The sequence below is a fragment of the Chamaea fasciata genome, unplaced genomic scaffold (assembly GCF_029207755.1).
Source record: "Chamaea fasciata isolate MVZ Bird 193981 ecotype frontalis unplaced genomic scaffold, bChaFas1.0.hap1 SCAF_13, whole genome shotgun sequence".
NCBI classification, from domain to species: Eukaryota; Metazoa; Chordata; class Aves; order Passeriformes; family Sylviidae; genus Chamaea; species Chamaea fasciata.
In genome coordinates, this window is record NW_027094098.1 from 534,209 (window position 1) to 559,974 (window position 25,766).

The 25,766-nt window shown below is 40.9% G+C and overlaps 1 protein-coding gene across 5 annotated transcripts in view; it reads left to right on the forward strand.

Annotated features, from left to right (window-relative positions):
• Positions 1-25,766, forward strand: part of PRKCD (protein kinase C delta) — a 61,681-nt gene that overhangs the window by 22,385 nt on the left and 13,530 nt on the right. For 3 of the 5 annotated variants that reach the window (XM_066195222.1, XM_066195224.1, XM_066195223.1), the window contains exons 2-4: positions 13,290-13,424; positions 17,271-17,470; positions 18,705-18,765. In XM_066195222.1, coding sequence (XP_066051319.1) covers positions 13,310-13,424; positions 17,271-17,470; positions 18,705-18,765 — 376 coding nt within the window. In that variant the 5' untranslated portion in view covers positions 13,290-13,309. Of the gene's footprint in view, positions 1-13,289; positions 13,425-17,270; positions 17,471-18,704; positions 18,766-21,824; positions 21,893-23,508; positions 23,630-25,766 lie in introns of those variants that run through there. The other 2 variants (XM_066195225.1, XM_066195226.1) reach the window with 2 other exon arrangements.

Sequence of the window (25,766 nt, forward strand, 5' to 3'; positions counted from 1 at the left end):
TGAGTGTTTTTGAAAGAAATGGTAAAAAACGTTTGAGACTTTAGATGATAATCCTTAGCTATGATGAGGTATTGCTACTAAGCGGCCAAGGCTGTCAATAACCATTTGTGCAGCTTCACTTCCCAGTAGGTAGGTGGTGATAGGAAAAGGGAACAGAGGAAGGGAGGTCAGCAGTAAATGGGTCACAAACCCAGACCTTCATCTTTTGACTCTCTCATGCCAAGATCTTAAATGTAATACAGTGTTCTTCTGGACTCCATACAACTGCCTGGAGTAGCTTTTTCTCTGTGTAGCTCATGTAGCTTCACTAGGAGATGCTGGAAGAGTTCAAATTGTGTATTTTAAAGTTGTTACTGAAAATTGTTTAGGGTTTCTAACCATTCTCTGTTTGGAGAACAGAAATTAATGTTTCCATTGTAGAGCATGCTGGAGGTTTTTTCTGAATTAAGCAAGAGCCACAAAATATTTACTGACGTGAAAAACCAAACTGAACAGTGTTTTCTCTTCTGTAGGCAGAATTTATTGTACTTGCTTGTCCTAAAATTTAACATGGTTTTGGGAGTTAGTTGCAAACAATGGAAACAACTCTACCCCACTACTGTTTAAGACTCCTAAACTGTTTCTGGATTATGCAGTAGTACAGATTGACGCTTAAAGTGCTTCTGTTTTGATTTTGTGTTCAAAGATTGAAAGTAAAACCAGAGAATTGCTCAAATCTACTTTTGGGGAGGGTGTAGAATCTGTTTCTTGGGCAGTGCTTGCACTATGTATCACTGCTCCAAAACTACTAAATACCTGTAGTATTTGTTGTCATATCTGAGTTTTTCAAAGGTAGCAACATGAGGAGATTTTATCAGAGTCCAGAATAACTAAAGATTTTAACTCTTGTAACTCCTAATGCCCCAATTTAAAAGTGTTCTGATGTTTAGCTACACTGCACTGAGCCTTGTAGCTAGCTTCAAGCATTTTAAAAGAGGTCAGTGTACAAATCCAGTTTCTTGTGATATCAATTCCATGCATTAAGGTGGGTTGATAAGAATATGATTAGCACTTTTTTTTAAAGGAACTATTTTCAATTTGTCTTAATTCTCCTGTGCCAGATGGGTGTCTCCTTCCTGTCCATCATCCACTGTAAATGAATGCTATTGCTAGAAAAACGTTACTTGCAATGACAGGAAAGAATCTATCTTCATCAGGTTTTTTGTATTTCTTCTTTGATAAGCTCTTGTTTATTTTCTAGGTACCCTTTTACCCTGTGAGTAATGGTAGGGCAGATGCAGGCCTTGTTCTGCTACTTATTCAGGAGGAGGTTTCTGTGTAGTTTTCGAGGGTAATGTCTGAAGTCAGGAACACAGAGTTTCTCCGTTTTCCTTTTCAACTCTTCCTCTGGAAAAGGAAATGAAAGCAGCTTGAATGGTTTTGTGTGATTTACTTGAGATGTGTAAGTTGTTACTTAAAATACCGTATTTTTTATACTCAACTGTAATCTGTAACCCTAACAAAATAAGGGAAATAGTTGTACCACTGAGCAAATACTGCATGACATACACTATTTCCAGTATTTCCAGTTATACTGGAAACTCTCCTCAGTTTCACTTACACAAGGTATGGAAGTCCAATTTTCCCTTTTGGCGAGGGAGCTGCTCTAAGTAGTTTTCTATGCTTGGTAGTCAAGATTGTATCAAACCGTATTCAGTTGACACACGTTGGAAATCAAGATGGCTTTATGCAATATTTTCCTCGTAACTTTTTAAAATTTAAAAGAGCCCTACTGCTTCGGTGGAACAAAATGTTAATGAGAGGAGATAATTATGAAAATTATTCTCCTTCCTCAGGATATCCAATCTTTATGTGCGTGATACATATTTGCACATCTGACCTGATGCCGTTTCTCAGTGCACATCTTAGATGAAGGTGGGGTGCTGAGAGCTGCAAGAGAATCGTGAGGTTCTTTTCTCCTTTGATATCTCCTCAGATGAATTTTAAGTGCTGATTTTCTGTCAGAAATAGATTTCATAACTTCATTTTCAGAGGTGGATTTAGTTTTAAAGCAGTTAAGAAAACGTTAATGCTCTACTTGGAACACTGCATCTGGGACAAGGAGATAGATCATAGAAGCTTAAAATTTACTTTTAATTAAGCATTTTCAAAATACGAGCAAATACATTTTTCAGTATAGCTGTTTTTCAGGTCTGAGTAAGTATTTTAATTTTTTAATAGTCCCACAGGGGCAGAATGGGGTTGTGCACTAAAGACTGGAAATGTAGCTGTCTGCAGCTCTTTCCCACAAAGCTGTAATTCATTGGGCTGAAGTCGATTTAACTTCTGTTTACTCAGTACTGGGGACTCTCAAATTATCCAAGATGTGGACTAACTTTTTGTAAGAAGTGGGTTATGGGCATCTATTTACTTCTTCTTAATTGTATGAATTGCTTCTCAGCCCTGGTCACAAAACGTGTCTGTGGGTTCAGCAGTAATTGCTAATACAGAAAAAAACCATCATTTAGACCAGGATTTATGTACTTAGTGCTGTAGTAGAAGCAAATATCCAGACCTGTGGGGAAAAGCCAGCATCCTGTGGCCTGGGGAGTGCTGAGTGCTGTAAACCACGAGGCAGAAAGGATCTTTTTGGGCTAATTTGTGCTGGGTTTGCTGTAAACACCAGGAGAGCTCCTGGCCAGCACTAACTGCTCGCTCATTTTCTGCTTCCTGGAAGTGAAAGGTATTTCAGATACACAAAATGCCAGGGTAATTATAATTGAGCAAGCTGTGATTAGGCAAGCTGCATAGTAAGCAGCATGAAAGAGCCTCTTGGCATTGGAGAAGGGAAAGAATCAAGGCAGTGTGGATAGCACTAATTCACAGAGGAAAGATTTGGAGGCAGGATTGGGCAGACCATTAAGAGAAGATCTACTCAAACAAATGACACCATGTGGAAAGAGAATTTCCCACGAGGCTGCCAGGGGACAAGCAATCTTTCCATGGAGGAATGTTTGCCTTTGGAAGTGCTGGGAGCATTCTGGTTCCTGTGGGCTTCACTCCATGACCTCCCTGTCCCCTTTAAAACACTGGAAGGGTTAGGGAGAGCATTGTGCCCATGGTGTGTGCTACTGCCTCAGGAGCTGTGGGGATTTACTGTTTGGTTTTCCTCCTGAGTTTTTCTGCGCCAGTAGCAGCCATGCCCCATCCCTTTTAACTGAATGACCTCAGAGAAAAAAAACCCCAGCCTGCTCTCACCTCCGGTATCCCAGCATAACTGGAAAGCAGACCATTAGGAGGTGTCATTTCTAGCATAAAAAAGGTGCTGTAAAAGTTATTGTAAAGAAGCACTTCTATGGCAGATGAAATGTGCAGCAAAAAAAGTCAGAAATAATTGGAAGGTGCAGGGAAAGTGACCAAGACTTTAACTCGTTTATCCATTTAGTGATGGAGAAAGTGAGAGGCCATAATGAGCCAGGAAAGCTTGTCTGTAGGGAAATCACTGAACACTCTGTTGCTTCTGTGCACTAAGTGGGACACAAGAGTATAACCGTAATCAAAGGCTTTGTCTTCAGTTGCTTTTCGGATAATCTGTGGATACCCTGGCGAGTCAGTTGCACATATCTTCCTGAAAGTATTTTTTTAGGCAAATAATGAAGTCTGTGTACAGTTTACCAACATGTTCATCAGTGCAATGACCCGATAAAGTAACAAAACAGGTGCTGACCCTCAGTGTTGCGAAGTGAAGTTCTTGGGTATTTGGTTTGTGTTCCTCTGTGTGTGTAGTGCTTTGCATATGAAAAGCAAAACGCTCATTTTAAGTGATTCTCCAGTTTTCAGTAGGATGAACAATGGAGTGGAAGCTGGAAAAAGCTATGGTAAACAATACACACTTAATAATTTAATTTGCACTGTCCAGGAATGTGAGTCCTTCAGGAAATAGGAATAACACTTCTGGAAGGTGCTCAGAGGGTATTCCTGACAGCACCCAGTCCACACAACTTCTTATGCTCTCAAAACCTAAAATAGTTGAGCATGTCCTGATATGGTTGTCTTTACAAAGAAGGTTCTGGCTTATCAGAAGTTCCAGGGATTTTTGTTTAGCTTTTTGTTTCTCATTTACTGTCTTGTGTTCCAGACATTTCAATGCTTAAAGGTTTTCTTGCCTCATGTGGGTGCAAAAATGATGTTTTTATTCATTTACTGGAAAATCGTTCAATATGGCCATTAGCAGACATGAATCCTAAGTGTTTAAATCCGTCAGTGTGGAGTTTATATCTTTAAACCACAAAATTCAGGAAAAGGCAGAAAAGATAAATGCTTGCTGTTAATTTGTTATTTAAAAACAGGAGGATTAAAAAAAAGGAGGGAATTTTAAATGGTATTAAATTGTACATCTCACCCTTCGTTTACAACTTGTTATGCAATGGTCTCTTAAGATCTCTTTATGCTTAAATTCAACTTGCTGTTAATGAGCTGTGTCTGTTCTCTGTATTTTGGGGAATGCCAGGTCTGCTATAGAGCTTTATATGCTCATTTCTTCCAGAAGGTGATTCAGAGGGGAGGGCACAGTTAAAAATCTTTTGTGGTTCCATTTTCTTTTCTCTTGTTGCAAGTCGAAGGCTGAACCTTGAAATTACAGCAGGAGCAATGCTGTGTTAATTAAAAATTAGTTTTGGTTCTGTTTGCTTCTTTCCAGTTTCTCCTTATCACCCCCTGTGGCCATTCACTATTTAGCATCACCCTGTACATCCTCAGTGGAACAGAGCTGTGCTTATTTTCTTTCTTCATTGCAAAAGAGAGATCACAGAATCACAGGTAGTGATGCATGTACAGCTTCACTGTTTATTTTCAGTTTATAAACCATAGGAAAAGGTCTTGAATTAAGCTAAGATTTACATTATTACATTTTAATGTTATTTACATTTCTTCTGTGGGTTTTTGGCCTTCACATTCCCGGTAATGAAAGAACCAGAACAAAAGAATAATGATGATTCCTATCTGCCCTGAGCAGCCTCTGAGTACCAGGAAATAGCAAGAAGGAGCATCATGCTTGCAAAGGCAGATCCAGCCCATCTTAGAAACACAGAATGGTTTGGATTGGAAGGGACCCTCAAGGTCATCTCAAAACAACAAACCAAACAACCCAAATAATGCCAGATGGAGCCAGGAGGGTGGGCTGGATCTATTGCTACAAGTCCATACACAATTAATGAGCAAAATGTTTGGTTCATAACTCCTGAACTCTTAGTTTAAAAGCTTTGGTCGTGTCCATGGGCTGAATTGTGTCCTCTCTGATGAGGTTATCTGAGCAGCAGCTTTCCAGCCTGTATGAATGATGATACAGTTCTCTCAGCTAATGAATATTCTAGTTTTCCAGATACTTGGAGGATTAGGTCATAAGTGCTGGCAGTGGGATACATTTCTGACCTGGAGGCTTGTGCTGTTTGAGAGGCATTTAGACTGCATGATCTGCTGATTTTAGTTTTCAAAAGAGCAAACTAAAATTGTTTTCTTACTGCGATGTTTTAAAAGGTGTTCCTTATAATTCTGTTGAATGTCCAGTTTCTTTATTTCCATTTTTTCCCCTCTTCATGGTTCACGTAGACTCATTAACCCAGAGTATTTAAAATAAGACAAATAAAAAATTCCTTTTTATCTCAAACTGCAATTTTCTTACTATCTTTATGGTATTTGGCTTTTTCAGTGTGAAGGGAATTCAGTGGAAAATAGAAAAAACCTACCCAAACATAAAACCCCTCCAGTGTTTTGAGGAGAAAGGCAGAGTTTTCTGTTTGGTTTGAAAATACGTTCTTGACATTATCTATTATTCTTTCTGGGAAATACATCTTAATTTCCAGAAAGCTTATAATTGAGCAGAAAATCACAGAATTCTGGGAGGGTTTGGATTGGAAGGGACCTTAAAGCTCATCCAGTTCCAACCCTCTGCCATGGGCAGGGGGACACTTTCCACTGTCCCAGGTTGCTCCAAGCCCAATCCAGCTTGGCCTTGGACGCTTCCAGAGATCTGGGGGCAGCTACAGCTTCTCTGGGCACCCTGTGCCAGGGTCTCTCCACCCTCACAGCCAAGAATTCCTTCCTATTATCTAATTAACTCTGCCCTCTGGCAGTGGGCAGCCATTCCCCCTTGTCCTGTCCTTCCAGGCCCTTGTCCAAAGTTCCTCTTCAACTCTCTTGGAGCCCCTTTAGGCACTGGAAGGCCAGAAAGTCTTGGATGTTACAATGGATCCTAGATAAAAATATTCATCAAGAATGAGCTGGAGGATAGGCTTGGTGTATATCTCCTCTGTTAGAGGAGAAATATGCTACTGGAATATGCCTGAATGTCCACTTGGTTATGGTGGTACCTAAACAGTTACTGCACACTGGATTTTCTTTGGCTGTTTTCCTTTGGTTTGGTCCTTCTGAAAGCTGTGAGTAGCTCAGCTGTCCTCATGTACTGCTTGTTACAAAAAAGTCTGTGCAGCCTTTTGCAGAATGGCATGCTTCCTCTGGAGAACTCGTATTCACATGATAAACCTGATTTGCAGTTCAGTCATGCTGACTAAAAACTACCCAGTTTCTTGACCATTGTGGAGGAGGTGGGAGCTGGGAGTTGATCAGGGGCTCAGACTCAGCACAGCTCCTCCAGTGCCCTCTTTAATGACACAGAGTCAGACCTGGTGCAGAGCTTGGCTACAGGCTGTATTATAGAGAAGTGTAACTTCATATCTTTCACAGAATAGGTTTTTTTTCCTCTCGTGTGGAAGGGATTGTTTTACTTAATTGCAGGGAAAAAAAATCTTAGCCTCTACTTATTCCCCATGTCAAGGAAAAAGAAAATCTCCCTAATTAGACCTAAATTATGCATTGCATAGAGGAAAGCCATGGTTTGCCTCTTTTAAAAATATTTTGGACATGCTCCCATTTCATAGTGTTATTTGATATTAATGAATTGTTCATTCACCTGGAGCCTTGTTAGGGTCTGTCCAGCCAGCCCCATTGTATTAATCTTTCCAAAATGTTATTTCAGCTGTACTTAACAAATGCCATCAGAAATAATTAACAAAGTCTTTGGGCTTTAGGCAGCCTTTCTTCTCTTGCATGTTTCTAATGTCTGATATTTGGGGTTGAAATTAATGAAGAGGATTCATTTGCACTTTTGTTTCAAGCTTGATTTTGGCAATGGTGACAAACAGTGGCCTGTACTGTTTTCATGTTTAGTGCTGTGCATTCACAGAGGAAGAAGGACTCGGGACTCTAAAAAAAAATATTCAAATGGCTGTTTCTTATGCACTTCTAAAGAAAAAAACAGCTGACAGTACTTCCCCCTTCTCCCCACCAAGCAGTGGTTGTGGAATACTGGAAAAGCCAACTTTGTTGCTCCAAGTGTTCTTTCTCCGTTTCCAAAAAAAGGACTTTTGGTGTAAAATGCTTTTTTTATCTTGCAGCGTACGCTGCATGACAGCCTGGCCAACTGCCTGTTTCAGAGTCCACAATTTCTTCAACTTTCTCATCTTTGAGTGTAAAATCCAGATTTTTCATCCTCAATGCACTTGAAACCGCTTTAAGAGCAATCAGCTCTTGTTACTGAGCTAATCATGTTATCCTGTGCTCAAATAAACTGGGCTCTGTGTCTTCCTAAAAGCTCCCCAAATCAGGTCTGCTTTACCTCCTGCTTGCCTCCAACCTGCATCCCCCCTCAATCTACATCCCCTTGAGCTTCCGAAAGTCTGTGCTGCCAAGGTATTTCTGGTGCTCATATTTTGAAAATCTTCTCGTTGTAATGATAAGGGGAAATATCAGTAATTATTTTTGCCTTGAAGGGTGTTGGGGAAATATCAGCAATTTAGACAGCAGCCACGAATTTGGGCGGTTTGGGGACTTCTGAGTGTGCAAAAAAGTGTGGAAGCTTGGAAATATCCGTGCTTCTGGCCAAGTGGGATGAAACCAAGGAACATCTCTTGCTACATGGCTTATCTGGATGGATTCTCCTCCAGACTGTTACAACACAGAGACAGATTTTGTTATGTAATTGTTTCTGTTTCTGGACTTGGTGTAACCCGGCCAAAGCAGAAGTATCTGAAATAAAAAATATACTTGGGGGGGAGGAAGGGAAGAAAATGGTAACTACACTTTTTCCAAGCTAAGCTTTGGATTCTGAGCCACTCTACTTGTACTATTTTAAAACAAAGACAAAATAAACCCCAACATTTGCATCATTTACACTGGAATTCAATGTATGAACTGTCATTTTGAAATTATGAACCAGAAAAAAATAATTTGCAGCAAGTTTAACAGGAAGTAAATTGAATTCTGAGTTAATTTTTTGTTGTTTTTTTCTTACTTTTCATAAAGTTGTGTAATTATTTAAAAACATTTTATGAAGATACACTGTTTTAGTACTACTACTGCAGAATTCTACTTGATTGGGCTGTTTGGACTGTTTTAAAAGTGCTTCTTTATCCTTGTCTTTCTGAAGATAACTGCACTTACAAAATATCACTGGATGCGTATATTTCGCTTTCATCAGTACAGTCACACAATTCTAATTTCTAAATTAAACCATTCATAGGAGACAGCTGTATCTTAATGGCTAAACCTAAATGATAAATGGCTAAACCTAAATAAAAGCATGAGTGATGCTGCAGCAGGGGCCGTATTTTTGGAAAATTCACCTTTTTTTTGCAGGGACCTACATGCAATATGTCAGTTTAACCCTGTTTTGTGGAGGGCACTTTCTAAGCCCTCTGTGGGTTTTAAGTTTTCAGAGCAGCACCTGAGGATAATGGGGTGTTTTGCTGTCCTTGGGGGCTATGAGTGTTCAGCATCATGATATAAAGTGATTTGAGGTTGGAGAGGTTTTTTAGGGTTTATTTGGGTAGCAGTAGTGCCTAGGGAAGTCCAGCTGATAAGGACTGCTGCTGTGGATCTTTTGGACAAGGTTCATAACAGCAAATATAATAAGTGTCTTGTGAACAGACTTCATTTTTAGATTGACTTTTACCTACAGAGCATCAAATAAAGACCAGGGCTTGCAACAGAACCTGCAAAAAGTCTCTGTAGACTAATCCGAGGTGTGCGATGTAGACAGTGGTTAGCACCATATTCCTTTGGTTCAGTGAATTGTCCTACAGCACAGATACTGTTTTTCTCTCTTGGATCATCATCTGAAAGGATACAAGTGCAGGGAGTGTGGGTTGTCACACATGGGAACAATAAAAACACACAGTCTGCACAGGTGAAGGATGCTAATCACTCTTGCAGCATCTTTATTTGCAGGCTTTCTTTGTGTGGTTGCCATGCAAGCAGCACAATCGCCTTTGCAGGCTGTACTCAGACCACAGAGAACCTTGTTTGTGTGTTTGGAAGTGCTGTGGGGGCAGTAAGTTGGACAGTAATTTGTTGCTGCCTTTCTTGTCTGTGTCCAGAACAGAGGACAGGAAATCCTTGTGTAAAAAAGTTTGGATACCATCTATATTTCTGCATCTTAAAGAATAAGAAGTTACTGCTTCATCTTTTCAGGGAAGACTGCATTGGTCATCTGTGTGTGGTGCTTTTGGTGATTCCCAGAGCAGTTGTGTGGGCCTGGAAGCAGCCTCAGCAACGAGCTAAGCAGGAATCAGACATCTGATGGAACAGCCGTGACGTGTTGCAGTTTTACATCCATCTGCAAAATGTTTCACAGACTAATACAAGGAAATCAGAGGCACAAAGCAGCAGGGGTGTTTTCTCAGTTGTATTTCTCTTGGTCCTTATCAGTGATGGAACAGCCTGGCTCTGTTTGGGCCCATTGGGTTTTAGTCTCTTCAGTGTTCTGTTGTCAGCCAGTGTCAGCATTTCCTCCAGATCATCCACTGCTTTTCCTCCAGATCATCCACTGCTTTGATGTGCCTTCCTGCTTTGTGTAAAAGTTACAACCGTGTCTTTGTTTCTGGGCTGTGCTGTGGCTGGCTTGTCCTCACTGTTTATAACGAGGCAGAATTACAGCAACAAAGGAACCCTGGCAAGTGCCTGAGAGCTGGGCACTGGTGGAAGGAGAGAAACTGCAGGATTTACCCTTTGGTCTCTGTGCAGAAGGTTTTTAATCTAATCTGAATTTTGTGCCATTTTATCAAAATCTTGATAAAATTCTCCTCGGAATACTGAAGATTTTAATTTGCTTTCTTTAAAACCACGTGTTGCAAACACATCAGTGTGAAAATTGAACATTTGTTCATCTGGCAGATGTTGACATTGATGATGTGAAGATGTTTCCAGTTTTCCCCCTTTCTCTGTCTGTAGTTGTTAATAACAGTTGATTTTCTTTCCATAATAAATAATCAGAACCTCTCAATTTTAAAGCTCCATGGAAAGTGCTGTGCATTTTGCAGAATCTGTCCCAGATAGCATAGAACATGGGTTTAGTTTGGATTAGGGAAGGTCAGGGATCCTTGGCAAAATGAATGTTGTGCAGGACAGCATCTGATGCTGTGCTTTAAACCACTGTGGCCACCACCAGGTACTTCATATAGAGTAATGTTACTGGAATGTTTTTCTCTTAGTGTTTTGTTGGGTGGGTTTTTTTTCAGACTGTACTTTGACTTTGAAACTGTTTGAGATATTGAACCTGTCATTTAGACTTGGAGTGTTCTTGGAGCTCACATCTCAGTTTTTCCATCATTTGGTTTGGATAAAATCTTGCCCTTTAGGGAAAACGGTTTGGCTTTAATACTTCATAGCTGCACTGCAGATTGTATGAGTAGATTTTACAATCTCCCTCAATTCAAAGCTGATGTTTTGCTGCAGTTTCAGTTCTTGACAGATACAGCTCTTAAAACAAGAGTCAGCACTTGTGCTGTCACTTCTGTAACAGTCACAGAGACTGGAGGTGGGCTCTTCTCTAAAATGCAGCGAGCAAAGCTGCTTTCAGTGTCTTTCCTTCTCAAATGTGTTCTCACATGAGTGTACTCAGCAGGGATTTTGAGAAACTTTGTTGATTTAAAGTTAATCTCTTTCACTGAGTTTCACTGCCAGAAACAGTTTTAGTGGGGTATGTTTTTGTTTATAGCAGTGCAGCTGATACATGTCAACTATCTCACAGTACATCTTAGCATAGGAAAGGATCAGAAAATGTATTTGAGGAGCAAGCCCAAACCCTCCTTTCTCACTTAACCTCTCTCTGTCACAATATAGTCTACAACATATATTGAAGAGTTTGCATGCAGGCGTTTAAGATCTCTGCTTCTGTGAAGAAAGCATAATGTGTAGGAGTGGAGAAACTTGGCAAGAGCAGGCAGCTGCTGAGTTTGTTTGGGTTCTTTATAAGCTGTTGTTAAATTTAAAGGCAAACAGTTATCTTCTGGTTTCCACTGTGACCTTGGACTTTGAGCAGCATCAAAAACTCTGGGATATCAGTGTTTTCTCCTAACTGCTGAATTGCTTGTGTGTAGCATTTCTGAGTGGGAAGTGAGCATTGGAGATGCACTGAAGCTGAGCACAATGAAACTACAACAAATAACCATATTCAAAACTATGGAGCAGAGGTGAAAATATGGCATCCCAATGTTCTTGGCCATTGGAAATGAGAAAGACTGTAAGATTACTCAAAATGTACATGCATTGTACCTATTTTCAACGTATCTGATAACTTGGAGAGAAAAAACTAAGTTGTAAATCCTTGTATTCTGTCTCGGGACTAACACTGGCTTGAGTCATGTGGGCTGAGTGAAATCAGTGCAATTGTTAGTTTAGCTTTGTCAGTGCTTTCCAATTTTTTGTTCATATAGTCACAGGCTTACTGGAAATTGTGACTTCTTCCTGGGCTGTCCCTTACAGAATTCTCCTGTGATTCTGTTAAATAAACCTTCCAGTGGGAGCTACACGTTGACCTTCCCAGCTTGTTTCTACCTATGGCCTCACTGAGTCTTAGAGCTGTTTCCCAGAGGTGAACAAGGCTGAAATCTGGTTTCTTTTACATCCATGTTGAGTAGTAATGATATGTGATCTGCTGTTGGCAAGCCCTGTAGCTGATCACTGGGGTGTAGTTCTGAACATAGTGAGCACAGGGTCTCTTGAGCAGCTAAAATATGTTCCTCATTAAAACTCTCGATGAGCATTGTGCTTAAGTTGTATTTGTGAAAGTGAGCTGTCAGATGGTATTTGTTAATTTTTACAAAAGCTGTCTATTTTTCTTTCTTTGTGAGGTCACTTCAATCTCCACTCTCATCAAATGGTGCCCCAAGCTGCAATAAGCAGTGGGTTAGTGTGGGAAGGTTATTGCTTTATTGTTAGTCTTCGTGCATGAGAACTATAGTCATGGCTTTCTGTTCTTCAGGGGGATAAGCAGTGGTGCCAAGTAATCTTAAACTTCCTTTCTAAGTCTTGTTTCACTCTACAGAAAGTGGAGAAACAGTCAGTTAAAAAAAAAAAGACCTAGCTCAATAATAGTCATATTTTTTTCCATTTATTGAAAATGGTCCCTGCATGAGGAGAGCGTGAGATGTGCAAATGATGCTGTCAGGAGCTATACGTTGTCTTGCTGCGAGAGACTTGATTTCAGTCTTTCATCTAAATGACTGTAAGGGCCTTAAGAAATAGAAGAGAAATGTTAATTGTTTCTCAGGTCAATGTCTTTACATTAAAAAATGCCAGCATGTGCAAGATTGCTTGAAATGTTCTTCCTACTCCTGCTTGACTGAGCTGGTTGACAATCTACAGTCAAAAGGCCAACCCAGCCCTGTTTCAAGTTAGAATTTTTTTTCCACCCTCTCTTTCTGTTACCTTATTATCTCTTTCCCCCTAATCCCTCCTTCCTTGCATCCCTCATTCTCCAAATGCACTAGCATTGCTTTTCTCTTAGCCTTTGAATAAATCCCCTTTGTGTCACCAAACAGTGTGTCATACAGGACAAACTCCATTGCTAAAGGTGCTGTGAGTTGTAAACTGAAATCTGCTCTAAATTCAAGAGCTCTTAAGAATGGGAAGGCTGTAATGAAACACCTGTTTGCTGACTTAGAAATCACAGGTGTTTTGAATTCTTGTGACTCCTGACTTTATAATGGGTGACACAGTAGTGTCTGGAGCTTTTTCCACCTGTTCCTCTTCTCTTTGCCTGGCATGTGCAGGTCTGGAGGCTCACAGGTTGGATCATTAGCTCTGGATGCTTCCTAGGATTTGTGAGCTGCCACCTGAAAGCAATACAGGAATAGAAGCCGTGTGATTGTAGCTTCAATAGAAACTCCAGTGGCTGCTGAGAAATGCGTCACTTTATTGCATGTCTCAGACCAGGTCTTTCACCCTGTGATTTTTATTTCTTTCTTTCCACATAGGTTGTGGATCATCCTGAGCAATGGCCCCCTTTTTACGGATATCTTTTAACTCCTTTGAGCTGGGACCTGTGCAGAATCAAGGAGAACAAGTACAGCCTTTCTGTGCTATCAAGATGAAGGAAGCTCTGACTACAGGTGAGATTACAAATGGGCATGCTTTTCTGAATATCAGTAAATTTTTGAGAAATACTGTAGTCCTCCTTGATCTGTGAATGGCAGTGAGTCCTTCTCTTCCTCTCATGCCAAGCACTTCAATGTGAGCTTTTCTTTTGGCATGGGAGAAATAATAATGGCTGTTTTCTCTACCCCCACTTTAAAGCAAGGCTTCTTTATCAGTACACAGGACGGGAAGCTGGACTGCAGCAGGTTTGAGAGAAGTGTCCTCAGATACAGAGCAGAGAATGCTCTTTATTGGCTTGGAGGATGGGTAATGATGAGAGGTGCAGTTTGTTATTGTTGTGGTAACTGAGGTACTTTGCCTGAATTGTTTCCTTGAAATGGCTCACACCGAAGGTCCTCTTAGCACAGAGACACAGAGGAAGCTGTGCTGGAAGGGACCCTCAATGGTCACTGAGTCCAGCTCCTGGCCCTGCACACGACCATCCCCAAAAGTGACTCCCTGAGCCTGAGAGAGCTGTCGGAATGCTCGGGAGCTCTGTCAGCCCTGGGGCTGTGCCCATTCCCTGGGGAGCCTCTTCAGTGCCCCACCACCCTCTGGGAGGAACCTTTTTCTAACATCCAACCTAAACCTGCCCTGACACAAATCCAGGCCATTCCCTCAGGTCCTGTCACTGTCACCAAGGAGCACAGAGCAGTGCCTGCCCCCCTTCCCCTCATGAGGAAATTGTAACTGCAATGAGGTCTCCCCTCAGTCTTCTCCAACAGACCAAGTGACTCACCAGGCCCTCAGCCTTCAAAGACCTCATTTTACAGAAACTGGTCCAAAGGTTTATGATATTTTGTGACATTTGGCTACAGTACACCACTGTAGCCAAACAGGACGAGAGGGAATCGCTGTATTGGGCTTAACTGCAGCTCCCTAATCCTGCACTATGGCTCTAGAAATTCACAAAACATCAAAAGAATGCTGAAAGGGTGACATTTCTTCTTCCTTTTCCATTATTGTTGAGGGTAAAAGCTGCATTTAAACTTGAAATACAAGGTATGGTGCCTTTTCCAGAAAGTGTTGTCATCCAGCAACTGTACTAAGTTCCAAAGAAGTAGTTTCCTAATCTGCTGGGAGGACCTCTGAAGAAATAGTGTTGAAGGTGTTGCAGCTGCCAGAAGACGTGGAAATGAAAGTAATCTAAATAAATCCCCTGGGTTTTTTCCAACCATTTGCTTTTGAAAAGTGGAATTGCCCCAGTATTTCCCAATCTTTGCTTCCATGTGTCTTTGACTTACTGAAAAAGGGGGAGGAGCGGGAACTGCTTGGAGAGGTGACTGGAGCAATCAGGAAAATAATCTGATGCCTCTGTTGTCAGTTTGACGAGATCTGGAACAGCTTTATGTTGGATCTGAGTGCTGAAACACAATCAAGGAAAAACTTATTGTATAGGAAGATGAAAATCACAGAACTAACTTAATGATTAGGCATTGAGCCAGTTTGCAAACATGTGATGTGTTTTGAAGTCAGGAGTGTGAGCAGAGAAGCCAAGGAGGCCTGAACACAGCAGAGGCAGGAACAGTGCTCTCAAAGGCTGTTCCTGCTGACACTTCATTGTTGATTTGCAGATAGGGATTGTAATCCATGACAAACCTTGATTAGTGTGATTTCAATTACAAAAGCAGCATGGCTGGGATGGAAGCTGTTTCCAGGAACTGAGACACCTTCTTTATGTTTTATGTGGGGTAAAAATGTATAGAGTTGACTGATCAAAGCAGATATTAATTGGGACACAGGAATAGGGAGGGGAGAGGCCTCTGGACAGACTGGAATGATTCTTTCCCCTTCTATGAATCTTACAAAGAGTATTACCAACTCTTTACAAACTGCTGCTGTTTCTGCAAACCCTAAATTACTGTCAAAACCTCTGCAAATATGCAATTTCTCCTATTGCCAGGGATGCTTCCTGAATTGTGCCTTTTTGATGAAGGGGTCTGGCTTTAGCAATCTAAAAAGCAGGCCAGTGTAAAAGCCTTGCTGTGCAGCCTGCTTTTTATCCCCCTTCTTGCCTTTGTAGTCTGTCCTAATAAACGTGTTGATGTGGCACTTGGGGACATGGTTTAATGATGGCCTTGGTGATGCTGGGTTAGTGGTTGGACTTGATGATCTTAAAGGTCTTTTTCTACCTAAACAATTCAGTGATTCTGTGGCAATATTTTCAAGCTTTTTCATAGAACAGGGCTCTGGAAGTAGATTTGTCCTGTGAAGGGCTTGAGCCTTCTGTCTGCACAGGGCCTCAAATTCAAGAGAAAAGCTTTTGACTGAGTAGAGGAGGAATGCTCAAGTTTGGTTTGCATTGGAGAGGTCCTCAGGTGGCCATTTCTGAACATTTTGGAATGTCCTTTGGCACGTGGCTCAGGGCTGTGTCCCAGCAGTAACTCCCAGTTTTGCTGCTGGCAGGCATTCCCTGATAAAGCAGTGCAAGGACACCATTCCCTGTGCTTGTCTGCAGAGCTCAGCACAGCTGAGTGGAGTGCATCCAAGAAGTTCTTAATGAATGAACACTGACTTTGCCTTGAGTTTCCAGGAAGAGTTTAAAAAATTAAGTATCTAACAGACCACACTGCAGCTTCCTGGGGAAGGGTCCAACTATTTAATCTGCATTACTACTGCCTTGATATCATAGCAGCAAATAGATCATTGAGAGCTGGAGAGGCACTTAGAAAGCACTTCTATTGCAAAAAAAAACCCACCTTGATAAATAGCAGAAACTGTGTAGAATGTAGAAAATGGTGTTTGGTTGCCTGGGCACAAATGGAGAGTAATTGGCTTGGCAGCAAATCAGAGCAAAACTGGGAGGTGGCACTGTGTGCCAGAGTCACAGTGAAGAGTTGGATGTGGATTTCTTAGGAGGCACCATCACTTTGGATGTGTTGATGGGACTTGATGAGACCCAGATCTAGAAATATGCCAAAGCTTGTCATAGACTATGCAGTGTCTGGCTGTTTTCTGCACCTGATATGGACAGGAAGAGATCAGTTTAATGGGTAGCAAGAGAGACTGAAGCTGTGTATTAGAATCACAGAATACCAGGCTGGAAGGGACTTCAAGGATTGTCCAGCTTTTCTTGGCCAAAAGGAAAAAAAAATCCATCTAATAAGAACAGTGCAGCACTGTAAAACTCCTAACAAAGGAATGTGCTGAGGTGCTCTTCAAGGAAACCAAAGAAAAAAGAAGGGGAAAAAAGGACAGGTTTTGAGGTAATTTTAGCTTTTTTGTTATTCCTTGACTACACAAGGTCTGCATGTATTACAGAGGACAGATAAGGCCCTAAAATATCCTTTAAAAAGTAGCAGTCCTGGTAGAGTACAATGCAAAGGAGAGTGACTTGAGTGAAATGCTGGTATAATTTGGAAGTAGATTAATGAAATGTGATGCCTTTCAATCTCTCAGACACTGGTTTCAGTTTAAACTGGGTCAGTGTGAGGTTTATCTTAATTTATCTTATAGCAGTAGGTATTCACAATGATCAGAGGACACTTCATGGAGATTTACACCAGAATGGAGCCACGCAAATATTCCCTGTCAAATTGTGACTGACTAAACCTGTTTATGAATTCCACACTGGGGTTTGTCCCTCCTGCTCTCTGGCTCCATGTGAACCCCTTCACTGCCTCTGAATGTCCATCAGGCTGGGCTTTGCCTTCCATGTCATGAACTTTTGAGCGGACTATTTAAACCTTGTTCCAACAGCAGTAAAAGTAGTAACTCTGCATTTAGTTTCAGTACAAGTATTCCCTCTTTTATTTTGTTGAGTTTAAACACTAGATCTGTATACATTTTACAGTTTCTGTTCTTTTTTTTGTGGCTTTCAGAGAGAGGGAAAACTCTGGTTCAGAAGAAACCCACCATGTATCCTGAGTGGAAATCGACTTTTGATGCTCACATTTACGAAGGCCGGGTGATCCAGATTGTGCTGATGAAAGCAGCAGAAGAACCACTGTCTGAAGTGACTGTGGGTGTGTCAGTGCTGGCAGAACGGTGCAAGAAAGGCAATGGCAAAGCAGAGTTCTGGGTAAGGAAAAAGATTAATTCCTCACATTTGCTGACCTAGTTTTGTTTCTTTCAAGCTGAAGTCTTTTAGGCTTCCAGATTTTCCTAGGTCAGTTGGAACTCTCTAGTTTGTACTCACTTGTTACACTTGGGGTTTTTTTTCACACCTTCACTTCTAAGACAAGAACAATTATTCAGAAGAGTAAAAGCTAATAGTGATGAGTTTTAGCCAGTTCAGTGGTCTCAAATCCTCTGCTTATTATCCATAGAATGGGTTCCACGTTGCCATCATCAGTGTTAAACTCTCTCTGTACAACCTGTCATGACTTGGACAGAGCAAAGAGACCACTTAGCATAGCCTGTAAGGTTATTTTTGTGTGTGGAGAGACAGCCTGGCATTAGCAGCTGTTAACTGAGGTCTTGGCCTTCTGCAGGCTTTGCTGGGCAAATGTTGAGTGTCAGACACTGCCTCAGAGATGAACTCACTCATTATCCCAGTGGGATGATGGGATTTGTGGGGATCTGTTCATGGGTGTATCTAATGTAACTGTGGTTTGGTTTTGTCTGGGGACTGGATTTTTCATCCCAAGTTGTATTTAGTGTAACCCAGGGGTACTTTGCTCTGTGCTGAAGTGAAGATTGAGTCACTCTCACGTGATTGAGAGTTTCTTATCTTTTATGAAGGCAGCAGTTTAAGAATCAGTGGCTACTTTCTGAGCGCAGGAACTGACCTCAGCTATTGGCTTGAAAGGCACTTTTTTTTTTCTGCTGGTCTGTAGAATTTGCCACAGAAACCATGTGTAATGGTTTTGAGGAGGAAAGGAAAATAAATTTTCATTATACCACTTTATTTCATTGCCAGCAACAGCATTTGATATCACTATGGTTTGTACCCTCAATAAACATATAAAGGATTGTATAGACCTCTTTGAAAACTGGGTTCCTGTGCAGATTGGGTTTACTGACAGTAAAAACAGAAGCCAACAAACTTCTTTGCAGACACGGGAAAGGGACGTGAACAAACAATGTGAACTCTGACTGTGCTGAACTCCTGGGGACACATCAAAGCAATGCAGCACACGAGTAAAAGCAGGAGAATAAAAGCCCCTGACTCAGCTGCAATAGTGAGATATGGAAGAGGATTATAATCAAATAGTTATTGAATAGTCTACTTTGATACCCTAGAAAGAGCTGTTTAAATTCCTGAGAGATGCAGTCAACCACACACTTCACTGTTGCTATCTTTCTTTCCACAGCTTGACCTTCAGCCTCAGGGGAAGGTGCTGATGGCTGTGCAGTATTTTTTGGAAGATGCAGGTAATGTCAATAGTTTATTTTCAGTCAGTTATGTGAAAAAAGGGGTTTTTTTGCAGAACACAGGATGCAGCTTACAAAAAATATCACCTGATGTACGGAGTAGAATCTTATTAATTAATTTTAATAATTTGTTTTCTAGGTGGGTTTTTTTGTTATGTGGACTCATGGCAGGTTTTTTTCATTCCTAAATGCTGTTGCATTAAGCACTTACTAGGATCTTTAATATGTCTGTTCTTATGTTTTGATGTGATAGAAAATATATTATCTGTTTCTTTTTGAGTGCAAAGAAGTTGAATCTCTTGCTCTAGCTTATGTGGGAAACTTTTTTTGTGGTTTGGAGAAGTGGGTCTGAGTTTCCTGGGATTCAGACATCCCATTCACTAATCATGGAAAGTGATTGTAGGAGTGAGTGAATGGTTTGGTGTTAAAATGCAAATCTAGTCAACGATCTGATGTACCAGTTTAAAAAGTGGATAGCCTGTCTCTCAGAAACCCTCACGGGCTCTTTGGAAATGGACTAGGAGGGAAGCTTCAAGTGCCATAATAAAACCAAGAATTTTGGCGTGGATTTGTCTGTTTGGGGAGTCCTTTCCTAAAGGAAATGCTGTAAACCTCACAACTTGCTTAGCTTGGAGTTGACTTTCCCATACCAGAAGTCATGAAACCATTATTTCTTGGGAATAATATTTTAATTACAATATAACTGGTCTGCCAGATTAGCCTACCAGTCTTACAAGGTTTAGTAGCATGTGTTTATAAATAACTGAAAAGACTAAGCAGGAAGTTTTGAAGCCTGGATGGGTTTTTTGCCCTGCAGATATTTATAGTAGGAGCACAGTTCTGCTCTCTAGAACAAGTTCATTGTGAAGGTACCTTACATTTTTGTACCATCTGTGCAGATAGAATGTGATGTGCATAGGTTACATTTCAGAGGTGATGTTTTATCTTTGTAATGGCAAAAAATATGCTATATGCTTGTTGCTTTGGTGTCTATGAAAAGTCAACACTTTTAAGCAAAATTTTAAAAAATATTGTGACTTTAAGAGTCTGTAAGTGAGAGCTTTGTCAGGTTTGCACTTAAACTGGTGTGAGTCATAATATTAGAAATTATCTTGGTCTTTGTCGTAGTTTCCTGTGCAAGGCTGTTTCACGGGGCAATGGTACTATGATCATACATATTTAATGAGATATATAGAAATCCATTTCTCCCGGACATCCAGAAGTTTCTCAAGCAAACCTGTACAAACCCAGTTTCTGTATTTTCAGTTGTTTATTTAATGAGGCTGAAGCATATTTCCTCCTCTCCACGCAGACATGTGGAAAAGTAGAGATAGCATAAGTGAAAACCTTCCATAATTTATTATTAGCTGTTAGTGGAAAGGTAATATGCTTGTGTGCTGAAAGTACTAAATTAATTTTACTCTGTAATCAAAATAATTTTAAAATAGATACAATGTTCTTGCAGTTCTTTTCATTGCCTTTATTAGGGATTGCAGATGGTGGTGGATGAAGCCTAAATACCAAACAGATCATTAAGTCGTGCATTTATATTCTAATTGGCAAGTTAATATTCACATCTTAATGCACTCTTTTGACCTTCTACTTTGCAATGACTTCCTATTTGCCCTCTGCTTTGTATGAAATTAGTCATTGATACATTTTTGGTAACTAAACCACAGAGGTGATGAAAATTCCCTTTCAAGACATTTATACATCTTCATTTTGTGAAGGAGAGCCACTCAGTCTGACATTTTAAAGTGAACACTGCAAATATCAATCCATTTTAACAAACTACTCCTCCTCAAGGTTGTACACCTCCCTTATGTCAGTGTGTAATGCTGCTAAATAGGCGAACACTGATTTTTGTCTCATCATTGCACTGCTGCAAATGTTCTCTCCAGTTAAATTAGCACTTACCAATGTGAGAGGACTCGATCTTGGAGGTCTCTTCCAACCTAGTCATTCTGTGATTCATTCTGAGAGCACAGAGGTTTGCTGGTGCATTGTAAGGATGTTTGTGTAAACCTCCATTCCCCACATTGCTGAAACCCTCAGTGAATGGCTGAAAGCTCAGAGACAGTTCACATTCCTTCCTATGCACTTGTCATTTTGTTCTCCCTCTGACCTGCCTTTGCATACAGAGCTCGATGGTAGCTGTGTTTCTAAAACACTAAAAAAGGCTTGTTCTGAAACTGGTATTTCAGTTGTTCCCTGGTTTATGCAAAGGCATTGCTGCCATTTGTATATTTGAGTTATAAGTGCTACCTTTTCTTTAAAAATCTCCAAGCACTTCACAAAAGTGACTAATTCTTTCTTTGGGTTGTATTGCAAACTGAAGCTGCTGTTTTTCAAACCTTTCTTCTAAGTAGCAAACATTCTGCTACCTTTAGAGAAAACTGCTTTCCTCTGCTGCAGTGGTGCAGAGCAGAGAAAAAAGAATGTTATTGCTCCATTAACAGGTACATTCTTAGAGAAAAAAAAAGTACTAAATAAGCTGGTACTAATGGTTCTTCCATGGTAGACTACACTGAGACTTTTCATTTGAATATTCTTTTTCCAGATTGAGGTTTGACCAGTTAATTTAGGGCTGTATATGAAAAATCTTACCAATCGTAAAGGTTTTTTTTTCTTCCTAGACCCTAAAAAATGGAGACTACGGAGCCCTGACTTAGAGCTGTCAAAGAACCTCTTGTCTTCTGTCCTGTGATTTGAATATGAATTTATGCTGGAAATTCAAAAACTTTTCTCCTGGTGTGTGAAATGTGAGAACAGAGGGTGTTAACATCAATCTTCATTTTGAAATTGTTTTCCTTCTACGCCTCTTTCTCTTGTTGTTGTATTGAAACTAGGTTATAATTCTGTAAAGCAGCTTTAGATTCCATAGGTGGGAGTTGCAATACATTTCATGCTTTGCTTGATCTTTGTTTATTCAAATGTGGTTAATGACCTCCTGGAGTAAGAAAGCGCAGAGCCTCACTCTCCCGAGTGTCTCGTGCAGTGTTAGCAGCTTTGGGAGCGTGCTTGTGTCTTGGGCTTGAATTCTGAATTGCTGTTTTGCTGGCTACAGCTTCCTGCAGAAAGGGGCAGTGAATTTATTTCCTTAAAATGCCATTAGAAGTACCAGAAGGTGAGTAATTTGCATGTGAACTTTTGATATCTCAAGTGTCTGACCTTCTGGGAGAGGGACATGAACCAGAGAGCAGCCTGTATTTTGAATATGTTGTTCTCTGTGTGTTGAGTGCTGGGGAAGCATGAGACTGCAGCATTTTTCTGAGTTATCTGTGAAAAATAATAGGATAAATAACAGATTTGCCATTTCAGTCTGTATATTGTATGGGCGTAAAGTAAGATCTGAAGAAAGTATCTCTGTGGATGAGGTGTGTTGTGGAAGATCACATTTTGGATGATCACATTTTTAATAAGCAATAGTGATGAGGGCTGAAGAGCCAGAACTGAACCTTATAATTGTACATGGGGATGTTGGTATGATTTAATCATTTAACTGAGAAAATGATGTTTCTAGAAATGTGGAGGTTATTCAGTGGCACTTCACATCTGCTTTAATCTGCATCAGAAGTGCAATTGCATGAATTTAACAAAAAGATGTGCAGGCTTTCTCTTCTGATTTTTCTCCAGAAGAATCAGACAGTTGCAGATGTAGTGATTTCATAGATACCAGGTCGGTGTGTCTGTGGTTCCCAAGGTAGCTAACGTCTTGTGTGGAGCAGAGAAAATCTAATATAGTTTGTACCTTTAGTAGAAGTTTGATTGAGAATGCTGTATCTTTAAAGGTTGGTTTTACTATGTAATTTGAAAAAGAAAGAAGACTTATTTTCCAATTTATTCCTGGTTTTATTGCCACAAAGGAGATACCAGAGATCTCTGCAGAAACATTTACCAAAACACTGAGCTCTAAAGCGAGAGCTGTGTACACTGAGCATGGGCTGTGTTCACACTGCACCTCTGGGTGGCTGGGAGCTCTACAAAGGCTGGAATGTGTTTGGGTTTGGGGTTTTTTAACCCTGGAGTGAAAAGCGGGGCTTGTTAAAGTTGCTGGTTTGTTTTACACTTTTCTACCAGGCCATTGGTGTCAGAAATGCCTAGGAAAGGTTACATACCTACCTATTCAAGCAGCTGCAGAGCAGCAGCAGGTGCTGGCTTAGGGGCCGCAGCAGGACTTCATCCTTGACTTGTTCAAGGCCAGGCTGGATGGGGCTCTGAGCAACCTGATCTAGTGGAAGTTATCCCTGCCTGTGGCAGACATTGGAACTAAATGCTCCAACCCAAACCTGGGAGAAATTAAACCCTCTTTAGAGGGGTAGCACAAAGACTAGAATGATTTAACAGAGCAAGTTCATGTCGTAGAATTGTAGGCTTTGGGGAAACTTCTACTTGTGTAAATGGTTTCTTGGTTTTTTTGGAGTTGATTGGGTTGTGGTTTTTTTTAACAGGTGATCTTTAAAGCAATCTTCTCCAGGAGCAGGTTAAAGAGCAGTTTGCATCTGAGACAGTTCATGCTGGGAAAGTCTCCTTTGTTAGGAGCAAGCTTTCCCTTTTAATGATTGCTCTGAGAGATTAATATTTTTCTTGACCTGAAGGTGCACTTGACTTTCAAACAAAGCCAAGTGCAAGGCTGCAGAACAGCAGAAGGAGACAGACACTGAACAGAAATGTTAGTGGAGTTTGTAATTTATTATAAAGTTTCAGGCAAATCTCAGCCTGAGCAACCAGCTCAGAAGATTCCTTTCCTGTCCCTGTTTGAAGTCCTGGTTCCCAGTCTCTGACAGTAGCACTGTTATCTTTCCTCTTCACGAACGGCACCATGAAATAAAGCAGGTTAAGGTGAAAATGAATGCTAAAGATGGTAAATATTTTTTCAATTCTTTCTTTTAAAAAAATCTAGTAGGGTTATCTTGGGGTTGATTTCTTTTGTTCTTGGGCTTTTGACGTTCAATTGAGACAATGTGACATCTCACCTTGAGGTGTATTACAGCTCAGCAGAGCCTCGGCAGTATTATTTCAGTAAATGTTTTCCAGGCAATGGGTTGGGTGTTGTGTTAGTGGCTGTGGGCACTGTGAAATGTCCAGCAGGACGGGCAGGGCATCTGAACAGAGAACACCGGGGGTGTTTACAGCAGTCTGGAGAGCTGCACTGTCAGTTCATGGTTTCTCCATGAATGTACAGCACAGAGGAGGTCTGGGGTTTGTGTCAGATCAGCTGCAAGTTTTGAGAAGGGACCTTGAAATACATGAGCGTGTCAGTGATAAATATTAACCACAGCTCTCAACAGAGGAAATAGATAATGTTTAATGGCGTGTCCTAGGTCCAAAATGATTAATGTCAAGTCTGGGCTGCAGAGGTCACCTGGATCCTAGTTGCTGATTCAGCTGTTCTGGACATGCTCTTTCTGACCATGTGCTGGTTCATGACAAGCATTTCCTTTATGGGAATCCTTACGTGCCTGGAGGGGGAAGGAGAGTTTTTTCCCTTTGTGTTTCTCCATCCCCCTCATCCCCACCCTGCATCCATACAGTTGTGAAAGTTACTTCCCAACAATTGTTGATTGTCTCTGCATCTCTGAAATTAAGCCTTTATTCTCCAGTTAACTCCATGGTTGGCTGAGCTGCTTAAAACTTTTCTGGAGCAATACACATTAAAGGCAATTTACACATTAAAGAGAACTTGTTAAACATGCCCACAGTGAATTGAAATTACGCCATAATTTCAGAGCCACCTCAGCTCCAGATGAACTTGACTCCCCGCTGCTCTCCAAACCTCTCAAGTGCTTCTGATCCAGACAAAAATGTTTTCAGCTATTCTTTATTATTTATATTGGTTGGTTTTGTCAAAGGCATCTAACAAAGCAGCTGGTTGTAAAGTCTGTGTGTCCTCACATGCAGATTTCGAGGTTTTGTTGTGCTCAAGGATTCTTCCGCATTAAAGTATACTTTAAGAAAATAACCCCAGGTGATTAGTTTATATAATTACCCCCTCAAAGAAATAAATGTCAGTCTCAGATATTTCTCTTAAGTCTGGTATTGGGGCATCGGACAGGGAGGAAGCACCGGCGTTTCCCATAAATTGATCAGTTTTGTCAGAGACTTCTGCATGCAGTATCAGTAATACTAAATTGCTCCAAGTATTGCAGCATGAGGCGTTTGCTCCTCACTAAACACTTGGTCTGCTTGTGCTGTGGACTTTAGAAAGGCTTTTGTCTGATAATTTGCTGCATCACAGGTGATCTCCTCAGAATACTGCCATAAGGCAAAAGGCCTTTCTCTGCTTTGTTGCTGTTACTGATTAAATCCCCTTATGAAGACATCCTTTACTGCAGCAAACAATATGAAGGATTGCGTCCCCTCAAGCACCTTGCTTCCCTCGCACCACACAAGTGCGGTTTCCCTGAAGCTTTTGGTGAGCAGTGGTTGAGGTCTGTGTGTTTGCCCAGCAGGCTCAAACAAAGAGATAGCACAGTTTGCAGACGGCCACAAGCTGAAGTGCAGCAGCTGATGAGTTTGTGTTGGATGAATTCAGCAGCCTGTTTGAACAAGGAAAACTAATCCTCTTCCTGGAGGGGCAAGGGTAACTCAGGGCCCGTCACAGTGCACACTGAAGGGTCCTTTCAGGGGCTGTCAGGGTGGATTGTTTTCTGACCCGGGTGGCCAGTTTCTCAGAAAAGTACATTAATAACCAGTGGCAAAACCTGAAGACCTTTTTTTGAGCTTTTAATTCCACTAATATGCCTAATCTTTCCTTAATCTCTGAGGTGATGGTGCCGTTTCTTTTCTAAGACAGCACACAACTGCTGCAGTGTGACTGCTACTGGCTGTGACAGATAAATTCGTTTAGGACACTCAGAATGGTGTCACATGACAGATTGTATTCCAGGTTCAGCAGTCTGTTGGAATAGCAATGGTGGCAGACAGCTTAAAAAAATTACAAGAACCAAGTGCTTCTAGCAGCCAGAAAATCAGAGCTCCTGGGTAACTTTGTAGTAAGC